General features: G+C 45.3%; 1 protein-coding gene across 4 annotated transcripts; it reads left to right on the top strand.

Annotated features, from left to right (window-relative positions):
• The first annotated feature begins 18 nt into the window (after nt 1-18).
• LOC135532535 (gasdermin-E-like) lies at nt 19-23,129 on the top strand. Of its 4 annotated transcripts, none has more exons than XM_064960019.1 (10): nt 19-104; nt 895-1,150; nt 6,130-6,334; nt 11,802-11,967; nt 12,261-12,381; nt 12,543-12,668; nt 13,297-13,424; nt 13,617-13,788; nt 13,896-13,969; nt 14,064-15,556. In XM_064960019.1, exons 2-10 carry the CDS (start codon nt 919-921, stop codon nt 14,295-14,297), a joined length of 1,458 nt encoding a protein of 485 aa, XP_064816091.1. In that variant the 5' UTR covers nt 19-104; nt 895-918; the 3' UTR covers nt 14,298-15,556. The 4 variants fall into 4 exon arrangements, 3 of the variants coding, with proteins under 3 accessions (XP_064816091.1, XP_064816090.1, XP_064816092.1); XM_064960018.1 differs by lacking the exon at nt 19-104 and adding an exon at nt 485-589; XR_010454357.1 differs by lacking the exon at nt 19-104 and adding an exon at nt 22,193-23,129 and having other exon boundaries at nt 849-1,150; nt 14,064-14,357.
• Nucleotides 23,130-23,652: the final 523 nt, after the last annotated feature.

Raw genomic sequence — 23,652 nt, 5'->3', positions numbered from 1 at the left:
GTACTGATAAGGGGAGGAACCGTGTATTGCCCATATCACTTAGCATCCTGTCTAGAAATAAACATGCCATTTTTAGCGATAAGGAGGAGACCACTCAAAGTGGGGTATGTATACTACAATGGGTGAAACCATGTCTTTGTCTGTACAGCTGTTTGATCCTTTGGGATGAATAAACTTGGTTTAAGCTTTCATAGTGTCCATCGAGTTTTTACTCTGAGTATTAGAACCTAACAATACGAACATCCAGGTACTTGTAACAACTAAACTGTGCTTTGTTGAATTGCATGTAGGAACTACTCCCCAAAACTGCTTCACTGACATGAGGATGACAACACATCAAGCCAGAATATACTTCCTAGTAATTTGTCATGTAGCTCTAACTATTTCTAGTGAAGTTATTTTCTCATTAAATAAAGCAGAAGTGAAGAGCAGGAATGTAAGAGTGGAACAGGACAGTTTCCCAGTAAAAGAGACTCCTCCTACTAGTATGTAATGAACTCTTAGCTGATGCATTTCACACATATTCCTATCTCATCCATAACGTATCTTTAAGTCATAAGGACCAAGAGGAAGAAGCAGTGGGAACCAGGTATTGAAGCAGTGTTGCGATCAGAATAAAATACAGCATGCTTTGGATTGTCTTGAATGACCAACCATTTTGACAGAAATTATTTCCTATCTGTATTCCTGTCTTGTCAAAAGCAATGCTACTCTGTTCTGATCCACTCTTTTCCCAGGGAAAGTGAACCGTGTGTTTTCATTATTGAGTGTCTTGCCAACTGTGAAATGTATTTAGAATGCTCTTCTGAAGCTGTTGTATTGAGTGTTCATGTGTTCATCTTAGTTTTGTTTCTTAGACATCTTTGTCATTTGTGTCTTTGTCGTCTGCTGCAGCCAGAAACACGATCCACCACCATCATGATTTCCAAGGCCGTAAAATCCATGTTGAAGGAAGTAGATTCTAACGGTAGCCTGATTCCAGTGTCCAGTCTGAACGACAGCTCTGGTAAACTAAATCTCCTCTCACTCATTGTGAAGACCAGGCCCAGATATGGATGTTTCTGGCAGGAACCGAAATACCAGTCCAGAGGCTTTTCCCTGAGTGATGTGCTGAAACCCGGAGAACCTGAAGACAAACCTTTAAACCCAGGTAAACACCAGAACATTGGACTAGCGTTGGACTAGTAACCGAAAGGATGCAATATCGAATCCCAGAGCTGACAAGGGAAGAATCTGTCGTTCTGCCGGCCGAACAAGGTAGTTAATCCACTGTTCCTCGGCCGTCATTGAAAATAAGAATTTGTTCTTAACTGACTTGCCTAGTTAATTACAGGTAGAATTTTATTTTATTTTTAAACAGTCCCTCTGACAGTTTTCCATAAGCAAAGATTACATTAGAATGGAGTTTAAACCACCTCCGACCGACTTGCTTCCATGGCGCTCTAGTGCTCCCAAAGTCGTTTCCAGTGTTTTGTCGCCGTTATTTCTTGGTCCGCATCAGTTCTCGCGTGTTAATATATAGTTGTCTCCATAATGACGTTCTAAATAGCCAACCTACAACTAGTAAAAAGTTGTCACGACGAGAGTGCTGCTCTGTCTCCTTTCACTCACGTCTCAGACAATAGTAGACTAAGCTGCCTGCTGCAGTTCTCTCTCAACCCACACACACTCGTCCGGTCCTCCCCACCACTCTCTCAGCAACGGCCGTCCTCATATGGAAATAACGGACATGGCAACCCTGACCTCCGGGAACAATTTGCTTACAATATCCTCTTTTTATTACCGTAAAACTTCAGTTAAACGCGGTCTGAAATAGCTGCCTGTCCGTTTTAATAGCCTGGCAATGGCACACATTTCAGAAAAAAACTACGCCAAGTGTAATATAAAAGAATTGTTTACAAGGTTTTATGTTTGATTTGTTACATTAAATAATTCAGTAATGACTCGGGGGGGAAATGATGGCAATCATCCGTTTTTATTGCCAGTAAGAAACTGCTAGTCATTGCCTGCAACAGCTGAGAACTGCAAGATAACTGGCAAGAACTTTAGGAGTACAAACACCCAGAAATCGGCCGATTGCCATTCATTGACGAAAAAAGAACTGGCGAAAATGCTGACGACAATGCACAGTCAAAGAGGAAAATAACGATTCTGTCAAGGAAAATAAGAAAACAAATAGAAATAGTGGCATACTAAGACAAAATAAATGTAACCGTGTATAAATGACAATACATTATTGCAGAAAATGAAGAAATTTATAAAAAATGCTGGAAGTGAATACTGGAATTGAACAATTAACTATCAGTATGCAAACTAGCAAAAGTTGTGTGCATTAAGGAAATAGACACCTGGCAAAAAAAGGTCTGTCTCTAATAAGCACCTGTTGTGTTCAGTGACATAAGCAAATAAACACCCAATTGACGTTTTATGGTACAATAACAATGGCTTAGATAGATTGAGTTTATAAGTAACATGTAACATATGTAATTGTAGGGTACAGTGAAAATCAGGTTGTTGTTATATGGAAGCCGAATACAACAGGGAGACCTTACAGTGAAATGCTGACTTTACAGGCCCTAATCAACAGGTAGACCTTACAGTGAAATGCTGACTTTACAGGCCCTAATCAACAGGGAGACCTTACAGTGAAATGCTTACTTTATAGGCCCTAATCAACAGTGCAATTTTTAAGTAAACAATAGGTATTAGATAAACACCTCTCTGGTAAGAGGAAGGGCAGGGGTGTATGCTTCATGATTAACGACTCATAGCGTAATCATAACAACATGCAGGATCTCAAGTCCTTCTGCTCACCCAACCTAGAATTCCTTAAAATCAAATGCCAGCCATTTTTACCTACCAAGAAAGAGAATTCTCGGCAGTTATAGTCACAGCTGTGTACATTCCCCCTCAAGCAGACAGGTGCTGGTGGAATTGTAGGTGCTGGTGGAGTTGTAGGCGCCAGAGGAGTTGTAGGTGCCGGTGGAGTTGTAGGTGGAGTTGTAGGTGCAGGTGGAGTTGTAGGTGGAGTTGTAGGTGCCGGTGGAGTTGTAGGTGGAGTTGCAGGTGGAGTTGTAGGTGGAGTTGTAGGTGCAGGTAGAGTTATAGGTGGAGTTGTAGGCGCCGGTGGAGTTTCAGGTGGAGTTGTAGGTGCAGGTGGAGTTGTAGGTGAAGTTGTAGGTGCAGGTGGAGTTGTAGGTGCCGGTGGAGTTGTAGGTGGAGTTGTAGGTGCAGGTGGAGTTGTAGGTGGAGTTGTAGGTGCAGGTGGAGTTGTAGATGCAGGTGGAGTTGTAGGTGCAGGTGGAGTTGTAGGTGCAGGTGGAGTTGTAGGTGCCGGTGGAGTTGTAGGTGCAGGTGGAGTTGTAGGTGCAGGTGGAGTTGTAGGTGCAGGTGGAGTTGTAGGTGTAGGTGGAGTTGTAGGTGCAGGTGGAGTTGTAGGCGCTGGTGGAGTTTCAGGTGGAGTTGTAGGTGCAGGTGGAGTTGTAGGTGTAGGTGGAGTTGTAGGCGCTGGTGGAGTTTCAGGTGGAGTTGTAGGTGCAGGTGGAGTTGTAGGTGCAGGTGCAGGTGGAGTTGTAGGTGCTGGCCCAGCAGGTCCACAGGTAGAGACCTGCTAAAAAATACACTACCATATGGTATCTAATTTCAGTAAATCAGAAAAATAAATGTTCTTTTAGCTTAAAAGCTTTATGTTACCTCCTGGGGTGAAGTCCACAGACACCTCTCTGAAGCCCCTCTCTGAAGCCCCTCTCTGAAGCCCCTCTCTGAAGCCCCTCTCTGAAGCCCCTCTCTGAAGCCCCTCTCTGAAGCCCCCCGAGCATAGTTGTCCACAGACCTACATTGGGGAATTCTCTACCTGTAACAATACGTAAGGAAGCATGTGTTAGGAAGTCTTCTGCTGGTGACTCCACCATCTCACACCACTCTCAAGCAGCTCGCCCCACTACGCCTCTCCCACACCCGAATCCGGGAGTCAAGGGGTGATGAACTCCAGCTCTCTCTGGAACTTTCCTTAACCTGTCATGATTGGTTGACAACAGCTTGAGACTTTGATACTGTGTATAGTCTCTTTGTAACAATATGCCATGACAATTTGATGGCCTAATATTGTAATAAAGTTTCTGTTTATTAGTATTTAAGACCTACATTTAATGACAGGTATTTCTAGTCATACAGTCTGTTTTCTAGATGAACACAAAGTTCAAATGTCATAGGCCTATGCATGGTCATTATCTCTCGTCATAATACATACAGTACCTTCTGAAAGAGGTCATGCCACCTTTTCTTCCTCTGAGCTGGCATGTTGCCGCATCGACAGGCCAAACCCCTGTGGTGGCAAATGTCTGCAAGCAGGACATCCAGTCCCTTATGGGGCTGTAACCAACATGATGAATGTATCACACAACCACAAGAACAATTAGCAATACAATGGAAACCTAATGTGAACTAGGCTAAAACATTTAGCCTACAAGAATACATGGTGTTATTGTGAAATCAGTCAGTATTCAAGCAAGTATGCTAATCTAGCATCATGGCAAATTAGTCCATTTAGGCTCAAACAGCTAGGCTATATCATGCACGGACTGATTTTAATTCATTAACAAATAAACTCAGCAAAAAAAGAAACATCCTTTTTTCAGGACCCTGTCTTTCAAAGATAATTCGTACAAATCCAAATAACTTCACAGATCTTTATTGTAAAGGGTTTAAACACTTTTCCTCATGCTTGTTCCATGAACCATAAACTATTAATGAACATGCACCTGTGAAACCGTTGTTAAGACACTAACAGCTTACAGACGGTAGGCAATTAAGGTCACAGTTATGATAACTTAGGACACTAAAGAGGCCCTTCTATTGACTCTGAAAAACACCAAGAGAATAATGCCCATGGTCCCTGCTCATCTACGTGAATGTGCCTTAGGCATACTGCAAGGAGGCATGAGGACTGCAGATGTGGCCAGGGCAATCAATTGCAATGTCCGTACTGTGAGACGCCTAAGACAGTGCTACAGGGAGATAGGGCGGACAGCTGATCGTCCTCGCAGTGACAGACCACGTGTAACAACACCTGCACAGGATCGGTACATCCGAACATCACACCTGCGGGACAGGTACATTAAGGCAACAACAGCCGCCTGAGTAACACCAGGAATGCACAATCCCGCCATCAGTGCTCAGACTGCAATAGGCTGAGAGAGGCTGGACTGAGGGCTTGTAGGCCTGTTGTAAGGCAGGTCCTCACCAGACATCACGGCAACAACGTTGCCTATGGGCACAAACCCACCGTCGCTGGACCAGACAGAACCGGCAAAAAAGTGCCCTTCACTGACGAGTCACGGTTTTGTCTCACCAGAGGTGATGGTCGGATTCGAGTTTATTGTCGAAGGAATGAGCGTTACACCGAGGCCTGTACTCTGGAGCGGGATCGAGTTGGAGGTGGAGAGTCCTTCATGGTCTGGGGCGGTATGTCACAGCATCATCAGACTGAGCTTGTTGTCATTGCAGGCCATCTCAACACTGTGAGGGAAGACATCCTCCCCCCTCATGTGGTACCCTTCCTGCAGGCTCATCCTGACATGACCCTCCAGCATGACAATGCCACCAGCCATACTGCTTGTTCTGTGCGTGATTTCCTGCAAGACAGGAATGTCAGTGTTCTGCCATGGCCAGCAAAGAGCCCGAATCTCAATCCCATTGAGCAAGTCTGGGACCTGTTGGATCAGAGGGTGAGGGCTAGGGCCATTCCCCCCAGAAATGTCTGGTAACTTGCAGGTGCCTTGGTGGAAGAGTGGGGTAACATCTCACAGCAAGAACTGGCAAATCTGGTGCAGTCCATGAGGAGGAGATGCACTGCAGAACTTAATGCAGCTGGTGGCCACACCAAATACTGACTGTTACTTTTGATTTTGACCCCCCCTTTGTTCAGGGACACATTATTCCAATTCTGTGAAACTTGTTCAGTTTATGTCTCAGTTTTTGAACCTTGTTATGTTCATACAAATATTTACACATGTTAAGTGTGCTGAAAATAAACGCAGTTGACAGTGAGAGGACGTTTCTTTTTTTGCTGAGTTTAGATATGTGCTGTGTTATAAATGCATAAGGTTCTAATGTTGAATTTTCCCTCAGATGTCAAGGAGTCTGACTTCGTGGACCACAGTGGGACATTTGGTGACATAGAAGAAATGAAGGCAGGAGGAAATGTGGAGGGATTGTTGGCTGATTTAAAACTTAACGTGGCCTTAAAATACTCAAACGAACAAGAGTCGTCCTTTGGCAGACTGAAGAAAGAGGAGGTGAAAGTGAAGGAGGTGGTTAACTACGCGAAAGACAAGTGAGTTGCCCTATACTGTACATACACTGATTGTACAAAATATTAAGAACACCTGCTCTTTCCATCACAGACTGACCAGGTAAATCCAGATGTAAGCTATGATCCCTTATTGATGTTACTTGTTAAATCCACTTCCATCAGTGTCGATGAAGGGGAGGAGACAGGTTAAGAAGGATTTTTAAGTCTTAAGACAATTAACACAAGGATTGTGTACACTAGCAGTTAAACATTTTAGAACACCTACTCATTCAAGGTTTTTATTTTATTTTACTATTTTCTACATTGTATAATAATAGTGAAGACATCAGAACTATGAAATAACACATATGGAAGCATATAGTAACCAAAAAAGTGTTAAACAAATCAAAATATATTTTATATTTGAGATTCTTCAAATTGCTACCATTTGCCTTGATGACAGCTTCATGAGGTAGTCACCAGGAATGCATTTCAATGAACAGGTGTGCCTTTTTAAAAGTTAATTTGTGGAATTAGTATGATATGTATGATTACTTAAGAAAAAAAACAAAAAGAGGGTGGGATGGAGGACGTATAACACGAATGCCTAGCAACCCAAAGGTTGTGTGTTTCAATCATATCATGGACAAATTTAGCATTTCAGCTAATTAGAAAATTTGAAAACCACCTCCTATTTAAATGTCTAGCAACCTAAAGTGTACGCATCAAATCACATCATGGACAACTTTAGCTAATTAGTCATTTTGCAACTGCTTACTTTCTTTTAGCTACTTTGCAACTACTTAGCATGTGAGCTAACACTTCTCCTAGCCCTAACTCTTAACCTTAACCCTAACTCTTAACCTTAACCCTAACCCCTAACCTTAACCCCTAAACCCTAGCGCCTAGCTAACATTGCCCACCTAGCCACAACAAAGTGAAATTCGTAACATATCATACGTATTGCAAACTCATTACATATTTTACGAATTTCAATTAGTAACATGTCATACAAATCGTATTTCATAACATATCATACGAAATGAATGACGGACATCCACAAATGAATACATACGAAACGTAACGTATTACACTAAATGGAGAGAGACAGATTTACGTTCACTTCAATGCCTGAGTCCAGGTTAGTATGTTAACTACAATCATACAGTTCACCTGCCCAAGGAGTCCAGGTTGGTATGTTAACTACAATCATACAGTTCACCTGCCCAAGGAGTCCAGGTTGGTATGTTAACTATAATCATACAGTTCACCTGCCCAAGGAGTCCAGGTTGGTATGTTAACTACAATCATACAGTTCACCTGCCCAAGGAGTCCAGGTTGGTATGTTAACTACAATCATACATTTCACCTACCCAAGGAGTCCAGGTTGGTATGTTAACTACAATCATACAGTTCACCTGCCCAAGGAGTCCAGGTTGGTATGTTAACTACAATCATACAGTTCACCTGCCCAAGGAGTCCAGGTTGGTATGTTAACTACAATCATACAGTTCACCTGCCCAAGGAGTCCAGGTTGGTATGTTAACTACAATCATACAGTTCACCTGCCCAAGGAGTCCAGGTTGGTATGTTAACTACAATCATACAGTTCACCTGCCCAAGGAGTCCAGGTTGGTATGTTAACTACAATCATACAGTTCACCTGCCCAAGGAGTCCAGGTTGGTATGTTAACTACAATCATACGGTTTACCTGCCCAAGGAGTCCAGGTTGGTATGTTAACTACAATCATACGGTTCACCTGCCCAAGGAGTCCAGGTTGGTATGTTAACTACAATCATACGGTTCACCTGCCCAAGGAGTCCAGGTTGGTATGTTAACTACAATCATACGGTTTACCTGCCCAAGGAGTCCAGGTTGGTATGTTAACTACAATCATACAGTTCACCTGCCCAAGGAGTCCAGGTTGGTATGTTAACTACAATCATACGGTTTACCTACCCAAGGAGTCCAGGTTGGTATGTTAACTACAATCATACAGTTCACCTGCCCAAGGAGTCCAGGTTGGTATGTTAACTACAATCATACGGTTTACCTGCCCAAGGAGTCCAGGTTGGTATGTTAACTACAATCATACGGTTCACCTGCCCAAGGAGTCCAGGTTGGTATGTTAACTACAATCATACGGTTTACCTGCCCAAGGAGTCCAGGTTGGTATGTTAACTACAATCATACGGTTCACCTGCCCAAGGAGTCCAGGTTGGTATGTTAACTACAATCATACGGTTCACCTGCCCAAGGAGTCCAGGTTGGTATGTTAACTACAATCATACGGTTCACCTGCCCAAGGAGTCCAGGTTGGTATGTTAACTACAATCATACAGTTCACCTGCCCAAGGAGTCCAGGTTGGTATGTTAACTACAATCATACGGTTTACCTGCCCAAGGAGTCCAGGTTGGTATGTTAACTACAATCATACAGTTCACCTGCCCAAGGAGTCCAGGTTGGTATGTTAACTACAATCATACAGTTCACCTGCCCAAGGAGTCCAGGTTGGTATGTTAACTACAATCATACGGTTCACCTGCCCAAGGAGTCCAGGTTGGTATGTTAACTACAATCATACCGTTCACCTGCCCAAGGAGTCCAGGTTGGTATGTTAACTACAATCATACGGTTCACCTGCCCAAGGAGTCCAGGTTGGTATGTTAACTACAATCATACAGTTCACCTGCCCAAGGAGTCCAGGTTGGTATGTTAACTACAATCATACGGTTTACCTGCCCAAGGAGTCCAGGTTGGTATGTTAACTACAATCATACAGTTCACCTGCCCAAGGAGTCCAGGTTGGTATGTTAACTACAATCATACAGTTCACCTGCCCAAGGAGTCCAGGTTGGTATGTTAACTACAATCATACGGTTTACCTGCCCAAGGAGTCCAGGTTGGTATGTTAACTACAATCATACGGTTCACCTGCCCAAGGAGTCCAGGTTGGTATGTTAACTACAATCATACAGTTCACCTGCCCAAGGAGTCCAGGTTGGTATGTTAACTACAATCATACGGTTTACCTGCCCAAGGAGTCCAGGTTGGTATGTTAACTACAATCATACAGTTCACCTGCCCAAGGAGTCCAGGTTGGTATGTTAACTACAATCATACGGTTTACCTGCCCAAGGAGTCCAGGTTGGTATGTTAACTACAATCATACAGTTCACCTGCCCAAGGAGTCCAGGTTGGTATGTTAACTACAATCATACAGTTCACCTGCCCAAGGAGTCCAGGTTGGTATGTTAACTACAATCATACAGTTCACCTGCCCAAGGAGTCCAGGTTGGTATGTTAACTACAATCATACAGTTCACCTGCCCAAGGAGTCCAGGTTGGTATGTTAACTACAATCATACAGTTCACCTGCCCAAGGAGTCCAGGTTGGTATGTTAACTACAATCATACAGTTCACCTGCCCAAGGAGTCCAGGTTGGTATGTTAACTACAATCATACAGTTCACCTGCCCAAGGAGTCCAGGTTGGTATGTTAACTACAATCATACGGTTCACCTGCCCAAGGAGTCCAGGTTGGTATGTTAACTACAATCATACAGTTCACCTGCCCAAGGAGTCCAGGTTGGTATGTTAACTACAATCATACAGTTCACCTGCCCAAGGAGTCAATATTTAGACCCATAGTTTGCCACTTGAGAGAATGCTTAATGTCCTTTTATATTATTTTAATGAGTGATTTACAAGGTGGGAACACTAATGACATGAAACTTAGGGACATTATATTTGTTATAAAAGTATTTTAATAGCCTTCTTTGTTTTTATTGATCTATACAACATATCAAATAATTTTATTTACTTTCTATCATTCAAAATAATAGATGTCTCTAAATCCCCGAAACATGTCGCTCCAACTCCACACATCACTACTGGGACAAGCCTATTTGCCTTCCTTAAATTTTAGGGCTGTACTCAATCCGCATCGTTGAAATTCAGCTTTACAGTGTGATTGGGGCGGCAGGGTAGCCTAGTGGTTAGAGCATTGGACTAGTAATCCGAAGGTTGCGAGTTCAAACCCCGAGCTGACAAGGTACAAATCTGTTGTTCTGCCCCTGAACAGGCAGTTAACCCACTGTTCCTAGACCGTCATTGAAAATAAGAATTTGTTCTTAACTGACCTGCCTGGTTAAATAAAGGTCAAATAAAAAATTGACATGTAAAGGCAATTTTTTATTTTACCCTTATTTTCCCAGGTAAGTTGTAAAAAATGTATTTGGCAGAGACAGCATTCACGTTAAACACTGCATATGTTGGCTCAAAGGGAAATTACCTTTAAAAGTCTAAGGCGTCAGTGTTACAGATTGAAGAGAGCCTTTAACCTCTCAGGGGTAGGCGGGACGCTTGTGTCCCACATGGCCAATAGCCAGGGAAAATGCAGAGCGCCAAATTCAAATATATTTCTATAAAAATCTAACTTTCATTAAATTACACATGCAAGATAGAAAATGAAAGCTACACTAGTTGTGAATCCAGCCAACATGTCAGATTTCAAAAAGGCTTTTCGGCGAAAGCAAAAGATGCTATTATCTGATGATAGCACAACAGTAAACAATGAGAGAGTAGCGTATTTCAACTCTGCAGGCGCAACACAAAATGCAGAAATAAAATATAAATCATGCCTTAACTTTGACGAGCTTCTTTTGTTGGCACTCCAGTATGTCCCATAAATATCACAAATGGTCCTTTTGTTCGATTAATTCCGTCGATATATATCCAAAATGTCAATTTATTTGGCGCGTTTGATCCAGAAAAACACTGCTACAAAATAGCTCAAAACTTACCTGTAAACTTTGCCAAAACATTTCAAACTACTCTTGTAATACGAAAGTACGTTTTTCTAAACGTATATAATCGATCAAATTGAAGACGGGATGATCTGTGTTCAATACAGGAGCAAAACAAACTGACGCTACTTTTCTGGTTACGCGCCTCTTTCAAAAGGTACACATGAAGTGACTCTCGTTCTGAGCTATGGTACTTCTTCATTACACAAAGGAAAAACCTCAACCAATTTCTACAAACTGGTGACATCCAGTGGAAGCGGTAGGAATGGCAGGAAAGTCGATTAGAATTCTGGATTCCCCATGAAAACTTATTGAAAAGACAGTGACCTCAAAAAAAAGAAAATCTGAATGGTTTGTCCTCTGTGTTTCGCCTGCTAAATAAGTTCTGTTATACTCACAGACATGATTCAAACAATTTTATAAACTTCAGAGTGTTTTCTATCCAATACTAATAATAAAATGCATATATTAGAATCTGGGATAGAGTAGGAGGCAGTTCAGTTTGGGCACGCTATTTATCCAAAAGTGAAAATGCTGCCCCCTACCCCAAACAGTGTTTTTCATGGTTGTAAAGGCGAGGATGTAAAATACATGCAGTTCAAGAATAACCCTCTAGTAAGAAGCACAGCTAATAGCTTTAAATAATATTTCCTTGCCCACTCTATATTTTGTATCATTTATTTGGGTCCTTCCTGCAGACGCTTGGACATGACCCACCCTGTGATCAAGCAGACCCGGGAGAAGCCCAGGGCAATATTAGGGGTGTTGACGGAGAGGATTATGACATCACAACCTTGCCAGGTCACAAACAAAGTCCGGAAGCGTGGCAATGCAGCAGCCAACATGAGCGCCCTGAGCATGAAGGTAGGAAGAAAGATTAAAAGATTAAAATTAAAAGATTAAAATTGATTTTTAATCTCAATAATCTCACTTTATGATAAATAAAATAAATGTTAGGAGCATATTGACAGATCACAGATGTCTGTTCAGGAGTGATGAATAATATAGCCCTGAATTCCCACATAGATCATTTCCTGTTTTTATCATTAGAACCCCTTTCTGAAGATGTAATGGTGCAGTATAGATGACTGTCTGGGTTAGAATCTGGGTCGTCAGGGCACCAAACATCTCTGACTGATTTGACATTTCCTCCACAGGACTCTATGAAGCAGAGTGGCAGTACTCAGACAGAAAGTGATGTGTCACTGAAGATTCCTGAATATACTGTCGTGGCCTACAGTCTGATTGAGCTCTACGTCAAATGCAATGGACAGTTTGGTGAGGAAGTGTATGGTTTGTCAATGTCCCAGGTATAGCTGCATGGTTAAGTACCATGGTAAAGTACACAGCCAGCATCTATGTTCCTCAGTGTATTTAGTACAGCCACTGTATCTGTCTGTGAGTGACTGGTTATGACTGTTGTCTGCTCTTGTCCACAGAGCTGTGCCTCTTCTCCAACAATGGGGGCTTTGAAAAGGTTACATCAAAGGATGACATTGAAGCGGATGGAATTATGGACCTGGGAGGTGACTTTGATGCTAACAGCCCCTTAAATCTGAACGAAGGTAATAATGCCAGTGGAGGGTAATGTCTCCTGTCTAGTGGTCAACATGTAGTCTACTGAATGGAACATCTGGTCAACATGTAATGTAGTCTACTGAATGGAACGTCTGGTCAACATGTAATGTAGTCTACTGAATGGAACATCTGGTCAACATGTAATGTAGTCTACTGAATGGAACGTCTGGTCAACATGTAATGTAGTCTACTGAATGGAACGTCTGGTCAACATGTAATGTCATCTACTGAATGGAACATCTGGTCAACATGTAATGTAGTCTACTGAATGGAACGTCTGGTCAACATGTAGTCTACTGAATGGAACGTCTGGTCAACATGTAATCTACTGAATGGAACATCTGGTCAACATGTAATGTAGTCTACTGAATGGAACGTCTGGTCAACATGTAATGTAGTCTACTGAATGGAACGTCTGGTCAACATGTAATGTAGTCTACTGAATGGAACGTCTGGTCAGCAGGTAGTCTACTGAATGGAACGTTCAATTTTTAAGTTGTTCTCTTTGATTAGTAATTACGAAGTTACCACACTTTTGGTGTACAAAAAAAAATAATTGATCACACTTTGACAAAGTAACACGTTCTGGTCTGTCTGTTGTTTGTGTGTTGACAGAACTGGAGAAACTGAGGGGTCATTTCCAGCTGCTGTCAGTCCTGCCAGTAGACACACGTTCCTCTCTGCTCCAGCTCCTCAAGACAACCATGGAGGACAGAGAGGCAGTCAGTGCGCTGGAGAGTGTGGTGAATGAGACGTACAGAAACAGGGCACAAACACACACACACACACACACACACACACACACACACACACACACACACACACACACACACACACACACACACACACAACTAATAGCAGGAATGAATATCTCACCCTGAATATCTGTAACATTCTCACTGTCTTTCATATTCTCTCTCTCTCTCTCATCACAGCTGGATCAGTTGTGTGAAGGTGAGACTCCTGACTTGGGTGACCTGGAAGAGTCTGAGAGGGAAACAGTCCAGGCCATACTGGATCTTGTAGACCAATGTGTTGGGAAGGATGAGGACGAGATCCGATCCTCACTTCTCAGTGCCGTCCACCTCATTGTCAGTGCCATGGACGGTGAGATAGAGAGCAGTTTTCACAGGATTCTCCAGTTATTATTTGATCAGTTCCTGGGAAACTAGTTTCACTACTGTGGTTTTATGTGTGTATATTTATATCTTCAGGAATGACAGATGAGGGTCTCTCTGTGTTGGGATCCTGTTGCAGTCCTCCAGTCTTACAGGCCCTGCAGATCCTGGTGAGTTCACACCTGCTTGATTGAGCCTCCAGTCCTATATGGCCTTTTAGAAAAGAGTGCATGTAAGCTTATTCCTGTGCTCCTTGTCCTCCAGGTGCAGCATGTGGCAGCAGGGAGTGGGGAGACCCTCTCTCTGAGAGATGCAGGTCTGGCTGTTCTGACTGAGGAGGAGCTGTATCAGAGGACAGAGAGTCTCTTTGCCCTCTCCAATGTGGAACTTACCAGATTGAATGAGGACGCAGAATACACAGTGACTTCAGTTATCTGCCCTGGACACCTTCCTCTTGTCATGAGTATCGCTGTGAATGGCCTGGCCTCTTTAGGATAGATTGAGCCGAATAGAAACATTCCTTGTGCTACAAAGTGAATATATGAACTGCACCGCCAGGTCGGAATTTCAGAAATGTCACATTTGATAACATATTGTTGATGATTGCAAAGACACTTAGAGCAGGAGTAAAACATATCAAAAACAAGATAATGCACATGTGTGAAGAAAAATGTACAAAATAATATTCCCACTACTGTACATTCATTAATGACACATTCCTACGTCATATTTCCGTGTTAATGGCTTTTCATCAAAACGCAGTTGTATTTACTTCTGCCAGATGCCTTTAATGAAGTTTTTACCCATTGAAGACCATTCAAAAAGCGTACAAAACTCAAAAACTACAAGGCTATTTTCAGAGTCACTTGCATAGCTTATTGTTGTTATAATGCTTTTTAATGTATTGTTAGGAAGCCTATAACCCATAACGTTATGTCTAGGGGTCCAAGGTCTAGTTACATGGTCTGTAACCTGACTCGTTATGTCTAGGGGTCCAAGGTCTAGTTACATGGTCTGTAACCTGACTCGTTATGTCTAGGGGTCCAAGGTCTAGTTACATGGTCTGTAACCTGACTCGTTATGTCTAGGGGTTTCGAGGTCTAGTTACATGGTCTGTAACCTGACTCGATACGTCTAGGGGTCCTAGGTCTAATTACATGGTCTGTAACCTGACTCATTATGTCTAGGTGTCCTAGGTCTAATTACATGGTCTGTAACCTGACTCGTTATGTCTAGGGGTCCTAGGTCTAGTTACATGGTCTGTAACCTGACTCATTATGTCTAGGGGTCCTAGGTCTAGTTACATGGTCTGTAACCTGACTCGTTATGTCTAGGGGTCCAAGGTCTAGTTACATGGTCTGTAACCTGACTCATTTTGTCTAGGGGTCCAAGGTCTAGTTACATGGTCTGTAACCGGACTCGTTATGTCTAGGGGTCCAAGGTCTAATTACATGGTCTGTAACCTGACTCATTTTGTCTAGGGGTCCAAGGTCTAGTTACATGGTCTGTAACCTGACTTGTTATATCTAGGGGTCCTAGGTCTAGTTACATGGTCTGTAACCTGACTCGTTATGTCTAGGGGTCCTAGGTCTAGTTACATGGTCTGTAACCTGACTCATTATGTCTAGGGGTCCAAGGTCTAGTTACACGGTCTGTAACCTGACTCATTATGTCTAGGGGTCCAAGGTCTAGTTACATGGTCTGTAACCTGACTCGTTATGTCTAGGGGTCCTAGGTCTAGTTACATGGTCTGTAACCTGACTAGGTCTAGTTACATGGTCTGTAACGTCTAGGGGTCCTAGGTCTAATTACATGGTCTGTAACCTGACTCATTATGTCTAGGGGTCCAAGGTCTAATTACGTGGTCTGTAACCTGACTCGATACATCTAGGGGTCCTAGGTCTAATTACATGGTCTGTAACCTGACTCGTTATGTCTAGGGGTCCAAGGTCTAATTGCGTGGTCTGTAACCTGACTCGATACATCTAGGGGTCCTAGGTCTAATTACATGGTCTGTAACCTGACTCATTATGTCTAGGGGTCCTAGGTCTAATTACATGGTCTGTAACCTGACTCGTTACGTCCAGGGGTCCTAGGTCTACTTAACTGGTCTGTAACCTGACTCATTATGTCTAGGGGTCCTAGTGTCATGTCTTGTTATGTCTGTTCCTGTCCTTTCTCTTCATTCTCTCTCTCTGCTGGTCTTTTTAGGTTACCTTCTCTGTCTCTCATTCTTCAGCTGTTCTACATCTCCTCTAACTAGCTCATTCACTCTTTCACACCTGTTCTCTCTTCCCCCTCTGATTAGGTCTCTATTTCTTTCTCTGTTCCTGCTACTTTCAGGGTCTGATTCTTGTTTGTGTTTTTTGATGCCAGAAGCAAGCTGTCGTCTCGTTTGCTTCCACCTTGTCCTGTCCTGTCGGAGTCTGCCTGGCAGGAGTATCCTGCACTATACTAACGTTCTTTTTTGTTCCGCTGACAACGTTGGAAGAGGATTTATGCCATTCCTGTATTTTCATTAAAGAACTCTGTTTTCTGTTAAAACCGCTTTTGGGTCTTCACTCAAGTTCATAACAGAAGAATCAGACCAAGAATGGACCCAGCGGCTCCGGACCCTTTTCACTCCGCCGTCGAGATCCAGGGAGCGATGCTAGGCAGACACGAGGAGGAATTGTCTGCTGCTCAACATGCCGTTGAGACCCTGGCCGTCCAAGTCTCCGACCTCACAAGACAGGTTCACCAACTCCACCTCGATCCACCGCCCACTTCCAGGGTTTCCGAGTCTCCGGAGCCCAGGATCAACAACCCGCCGTGTTACTCTGGGGAGCCCACTGAGTGCCGCTCATTCCTCACTCAGTGTGATGTGGTGTTCTCTCTCCAGCCCAACACTTACTCCAGGAGCGCAGCCCGCATCGCCTACGTCATTTCTCTCCTTACCGGACGGGCGCGTGAGTGGGGCACGGCAGTCTGGGAGGCGAGGGCTGAGTGTATTAACCAGTATCAGGACTTTAAGGAGGAGATGATACGGGTTTTTGACCGTTCTGTTTTTGGCGAGGAGGCTTCCAGGGCCCTGTCTTCCCTATGTCAGGGGAATAGATCCATAACGGATTATTCTATTGAGTTTCGCACTCTCGCTGCCTCTAGTGACTGGAACGAGCCGGCTTTGCTCGCTCGTTTTCTGGAGGGTCTCCACGTCGAGGTTAAGGATGAGATCCTCTCCCGGGAGGTTCCTTCCAGTCTGGACTCCTTAATAGCTCTCGCTATTCGCATAGAGCGACGGTTTGATCTTCGTCGCCGAGCTCGTGGAAAGGAGCTCACGTTCTCCGTTGCTCCCCTCTCCACATCACTGCCACCTGCCGCATCACTGCCACCCTCCTCCGCCGGCTCGGATGCTGAGCCTATGCAGCTGGGGGTATTCGCATCTCGGCCAAGGAGAGGGAACGGAGAATCACCAATCGCCTCTGTCTCTACTGCGGCTCCGCTGGTCATTTTGTCACCTCATGTCCAGTAAAAGCCAGAGCTCATCAGTAAGAGGAGGGCTACTGGTGAGCGCAACTACTCAGGCCTCTCCTTCTGGATCACGCACTACCTTTCCGGTCCATCTCCGCTGGCCCGGTTCATCTGCTTCCTGCAGTGCCTTGATAGACTCTGGGGCGGAGGGCTGTTTTATGGACGAGACCTGGGCTCGGGAACATGACATTCCTCTCAGACAGTTAGGGAGCCCAGGGCCTTGTTCGCTTTAGATGGTAGTTCTCTCCCCAAGATTCAGCATGAGACGCTGCCTTTAACCCTCACTGTCTCTGGTAATCATAGCGAAACCATTTCTTTTTTAATTTTTCGTTCACCTTTTACACCTGTTGTGTTGGGTCATCCCTGGCTAGTGCGCCATAACCCTTCTATTAATTGGTCTAGTAATACTATCCTATCCTGGAATGTTTCTTGTCATGTAACCTGTTTAATGTCTGCTATCCCTCCTGTTTCCTCTGTCTCTACTTCACAGGAGGAGCCTGGCGATTTGACAGGGGTGCCGGAGGAGTATCACGATCTGCGCACGGTGTTCAGTCGTTCCAAGGCCACTTCTCTCCCTCCACACCGGTCGTATGACTGTAGTATTGATCTCCTTCCGGGAACTACTCCCCCCCGGGGTAGATTATACTCTCTGTCGGCTCCCGAACGTAAGGCTCTCGAGGATTATTTGTCGGTTTCGCTCAACGCCGGTACCATTGTCTCCTCCTCCTCTCCCGCCGGAGCGGGGGTTTTTTTGTTCAGAAGAAGGACGGGTCCCTGCGCCCATGCGTGGATTATCGAGGGCTGAATGACATAACTGTTAAGAATCGTTATCCGCTTCCTCTTATGTCTTCAGCCTTCGAGATCCTGCAGGGGGCCAGGTTTTTCACCAAATTGGACCTTCGTAACGCCTACCATCTCGTGCGCATCAGGGAGGGGGACGAGTGGAAGACGGCGTTTAACACTCCGTTAGGGCACTTTGAATACCGGGTTCTTCCTTTCGGCCTCGTTAACGCTCCAGCTGTCTTTCAGGCACTAGTTAACGACGTCCTGAGAGACATGCTGAACATTTTTGTTTTCGTTTACATGGATGATATCCTGATTTTTTCTCCGTCTCTCTCGATTCATGTTCAGCACGTGCGACGCGTCCTCCAGCGCCTTTTGGAGAACTGTCTTTATGTGAAGGCTGAGAAGTGCATTTTTCATGCCGCCTCTGTCCCTTTTCTCGGTTCCGTTATTTCCGCTGAGGGCATTAAGATGGATCCCGCTAAGGTCCAGGCTGTCATTGATTGGCCCGTTCCTAAGTCACGCGTCGAGCTGCAGCGCTTTCTGGGCTTCGCTAATTTCTACCGTCGTTTCATCCGTAATTTCGGTCAGGTGGCAGCTCCTCTCACAGCCCTTACTTCTGTTAAGACGTGCTTTAAGTGGTCCGTTTCCGCCCAGGGAGCTTTTGATCTTCTTAAGAATCGTTTTACATCCGCACCTATTCTTGTTACACCTGACATCTCTAGACAGTTTGTTGTTGAGGTTGACGCGTCAGAGGTGGGCGTGGGAGCCATTCTTTCTCAGCGCTCTCTCTCTGACGGCAAGGTCCATCCTTGCGCGTTTTTCTCTCATCGCTTATCGCCGTCAGAACGTAACTATGATGTTGGTAATCGCGAACTGCTCGCCATCCGCTTAGCCCTAGGCGAATGGCGACAGTGGTTGGAGGGGGCGACCGTTCCTTTTGTTGTTTGGACTGACCATAGGAACCTTGAGTACATCCGTTCAGCCAAACGACTTAATGCGCGTCAGGCTCGTTGGGCTCTGTTTTTTGCTCGTTTCGAGTTTGTTATTTCTTATCGTCCGGGCTCAAAAACACCAAACCTGATGCTTTATCTCGTCTCTTCAGTTCTTCTGAGGTCTCCACCGACCCCGATGGGATTCTCCCTGAGGGGCGCGTTGTCGGGTTGACTGTCTGGGGAATTGAGAGGCAGGTAAAGCAAGCACTCGCTCACACTCCGTCGCCGCGAGCTTGTCCTAGGAACCTTCTGTTCGTTCCCGTTCCTACTCGTCCGGCCGTTCTTCAGTGGGCCCACTCTGCCAAGTTAGCCGGCCACCCCGGCGTTCGGGGTACGCTCGCTTCCATTCGCCAGCGTTTCTGGTGGCCCACTCGGGAACGTGACGCGCGTCGATTTGTCGCCGCTTGTTCGGTCTGCGCGCAGACTAAATCTGGGAACTCTCCTCCTGCCGGCCGTCTCAGACCGCTTCCCATTCCCTCTCGACCGTGGTCTCACATCGCTTTAGATTTTATCACCGGACTGCCTTCATCAGCGGGGAAGACAGTTATTCTTACGGTTGTCGATAGATTCTCTAAGGCGGCTCATTTCATTCCTCTCGATAAGCTCCCTTCTGCTAAGGAGACGGCTCAGATCATTATCGAGAATGTTTTCCGAATTCATGGCCTTCCGTCTGACGTCGTTTCCGACAGAGGCCCGCAGTTCACGTCTCAATTTTGGAGGGAGTTTTGCCGTTTGATTGGGGCTTCCGTCAGTCTCTCGTCCGGCTTTCATCCCCAGTCTAACGGTCAAGCCGAACGGGCCAATCAGACTGTTGGTCGCATTTTACGCAGTCTTTCTTTTCGTAACCCTGCGTCTTGGTCAGAACAGCTCCCCTGGGCAGAGTACGCCCACAACTCGCTTCCCTCGTCCGCTACCGGTCTATCCCCTTTTCAGTGTAGCCTCGGGTACCAGCCTCCGCTGTTCTCATCTCAGCTCGCCGAGTCCTGCGTCCCCTCCGCTCAGGCTTTTGTCCAGCGTTGCGAGCGCACCTGGAAGGGGGTCAGGTCGGCACTTTGCCGTAATAGGGCGCAGACTGTGAGGGCCGCTAATAAGCGTAGGACCAAGAGTCCTAGATATTGTTGCGGTCAGAGAGTATGGCTCTCCACTCAGAACCTTCCCCTTAAGACAGCTTCTCGCAAGTTGGCCCCGCGGTTCATTGGTCCGTTCCGTATTTCCCAGGTCATTAATCCTGTCGCAGTGCGACTTCTTCTCCCGCGCTATCTTCGTCGCGTTCACCCGGTCTTCCATGTCTCCTGTGTTAAGCCCGTTCTTCGCGCCCCCGCTCGTCCCCCCCCCATCCTTGTCGAGGGCGCACCCATCTACAGGGTTCGTAAGATTTTGGACATGCGCCCTCGGGGCCGTGGTCATCAGTACCTAGTGGATTGGGAGGGGTACGGTCCTGAGGAGAGGAGTTGGGTTCCCTCTCGGGACGTGCTGGACCGTTCGCTGATCGATGATTTCCTCCGTTGCCGCCAGGTTTCCTCCTCGAGTGCGCCAGGAGGCGCTCGGTGAGTGGGGGGGGGGTACTGTCATGTCTTGTTATGTCTGTTCCTGTCCTTTCTCTTCATTCTCTCTCTCTGCTGGTCTTTTTAGGTTACCTTCTCTGTCTCTCATTCTTCAGCTGTTCTACATCTCCTCTAACTAGCTCATTCACTCTTTCACACCTGTTCTCTCTTCCCCCTCTGATTAGGTCTCTATTTCTTTCTCTGTTCCTGCTACTTTCAGGGTCTGATTCTTGTTTGTGTTTTTTGATGCCAGAAGCAAGCTGTCGTCTCGTTTGCTTCCACCTTGTCCTGTCCTGTCGGAGTCTGCCTGGCAGGAGTATCCTGCACTATACTAACGTTCTTTTTTGTTCCGCTGACAACGTTGGAAGAGGATTTATGCCATTCCTGTATTTTCATTAAAGAACTCTGTTTTCTGTTAAAACCGCTTTTGGGTCTTCACTCAAGTTCATAACACCTAGGTCTAGTTACATGGTCTGTAACCAGACTCGTTACGTCCAGGGGTCCTAGGTCTACTTAACTGGTCTGTAACCTGACTCATTATGTCTAGGGGTCCTAGGTCTAGTTACACGGTCTGTAACCTGAATGAATGTGTGCATTTACTTGATAAATGAGCTTTTGAGGACGATGTTGGATGCGCATGTGTCCAGGAGACAGCCACTTACCGAGTTCAGGGCCATCTCCGTCTTGTCCTCTTGGTCTGCCAGTCCAAGCGCATAATCATTTTTCATATGGTGATGAAACATAAATATGGCCACCAAACAAACCCAGCAGCCTCACCCAAATACCAGCCCACTGACTTTACCCTCCGTGATGTTCTGACTGGAGACATACCGACCCTGAACCCCAGGTCAACACAGAGTTGCCCCTCAATTAAAATGATAGGCTGCTGCAGGCTGCACACCAGGGGGAGTATCCTACGAAGCAAGCTAGTTCTACTCAGGGTCTTCTAAAGCTAACCAGCTCAGCTAACCAGCTCATTCCAGCTCAGGCTTCATCCGTGGATATTGGTTGTCCGCCTGCCGCAAACTCTAGCAGGCTTGTAACGGGGTTTGCATGTTGCACATGGCTCGTCTCTCCAATAGCGTGTGATTGTTCCTCGCAATTTGGGGCGTTCCTGCATGTGGGCACTCCCCCTCCCTCAAGCATCCCATTGGTTCCTTCATCTGTGGGGTTTGGCGGTGGTTGACATCCAAAGTCATGGTACCTACTGTACTGGAGCGCCCCATCTCCTGCCTGTCCTGGTTTAAATATGGACCAACAGAAGTATAAAGAGGGGTTTCTGCAGATGCAGGAATGCTCAAATGCAGGAACGCCCGGAATTGCAGACCGCAATTGCACCCTCCTCAGTCAAACAACAAACTCTTCACTGTGCATGAAGTTTTAAATGTATTCTAAATGCAAATGTTTTCAAAATAAGACATTTACATAAGTATTCAGACCCTTTACTCAGTACTTTATTGAAGCACCTTTGGTTGTGATTACAGCCTCAAGTCTTCTTGGGTATGACCCTACAAGCTTGGCACATCTGTATTTGAGGAGTTTCTCACATTCATCTCTGCAGGTCCTCTCAAGCTCTGTCCAGGGTTGTTCAATCGGGTTCAAGTCCGGGCTCTGGCTGTGCCACTCAAGGACATTCAGAGACTTGTCCCGAAGCCACTCCTGCATTGTCTTGACTGTGTGCTTAGGGTTGTTGTCCTCTTGGAAGGTGAACCTTCACCCCAGTCTGAGGTCTTGAACACTCTGGAGCAGGATTTCTTCAAGGATCTCTCTGTACTTTTGTTGGGGAATAATCAGAATTGGTGAGTAACATAGATAAGATGTTTTATATTCATCATATGCTTGAGTTATTTCTCATAAGAATGTATTTTGTTGTACTATAGTGGTGGCCATTGGCAGTTATCTGTTCTATGTCAAGACTAAGTTGCATGGGCCGCAGAAAGGGGAGAGTTGTCAAGGGGTCATCATGTGTAAACATATCTTTTGCTCTTTTGCTCCACTGTGTCGGTGTGCCAGTCACTCCCTACTTTTCCCATCGGGGAAAGGAGGATGGCAGGGTCTGGAATCATTCTATGCTCCCTCTTTGTTGACCTATAGGGTCACTCTCCTCTCCGTGAGTTTGTCCTGGATTGGTTGTATTTAGAATTGGTTCTATCTAAATGACAATTTGATATATATCATAGGGTGGGGGTAATGTCTTGGTACCATCTTGTACCAAGGACGAGATAAGAGCTTTGTTTAGGAGACCAAACTGAACGATAATTTATAGCCAACTCTGTCTGACTAGGGGATATTCCTCTGAAGTAAAGTCTTTCTCTGTGTAAGTTCCTAAGACCTGTGTTTTGTCATGTCGTCTAGGAGGGGGTGGATCTTTGCTATAAAGGAACCCATTTGCCATTATGTTGGGGACTCTCAACTTTTCATTAGAGATACTGAACTGTTGAAAGTCAAAATGCTATTGCAAAAGCTTCATTATTATTAAAAGTGAATATTAAGCATAACTCTGACTCGTGTGATTTGCTCTCTCATCATTTGGTAATTAAGGAAATTTCCACGACACTTTGCTCAGATCATCTTTCACTCGATCCGGGCTAGTCTCCCAGTCCCTGCCACTGAAAAACACCCCCACAGCATATGCTGCCACCCCAATGCTTCACCGTAGGAATGGTGCCAGGTTTTCTCCATATGTTGTGCTTGGCATTCAGGCCAAAAAGTTCAATATTGGTTTCATCAGACCCAAGAACCTTTTTCTCATGGTCAGAGTCCTTTAGGTGCCTTTTGGCAAACTCCAAGTGTGCTGTCATGTGCCTTTTACTGAGGAGTGGCTTCCGTCTGGCCACTACCATAAAGGCCTGATTTGTGGAGTGCTGCAGAGATGGTTGTCCTTGTGGATGGTTCTCCCATCTCCACAGAGGAACTCTGGAGCTCTGTCAGAGTGACCATCAGGTTCTTGGTCACCTCCCTGACCAAGGCCCTTCTCCTCTGATTGCACAGTTTGGCCGGCCGGCTCGCTCTAGGAAGAGT

Source organism: Oncorhynchus masou, unplaced genomic scaffold (genome assembly GCF_036934945.1).
Source record: "Oncorhynchus masou masou isolate Uvic2021 unplaced genomic scaffold, UVic_Omas_1.1 unplaced_scaffold_1899, whole genome shotgun sequence".
In the NCBI taxonomy this organism is placed as follows: domain Eukaryota; kingdom Metazoa; phylum Chordata; class Actinopteri; order Salmoniformes; family Salmonidae; genus Oncorhynchus; species Oncorhynchus masou.
The sequence above is the reverse complement of the archived record's forward strand: the minus strand, read 5'-3'. Positions and strand labels throughout refer to the sequence as shown.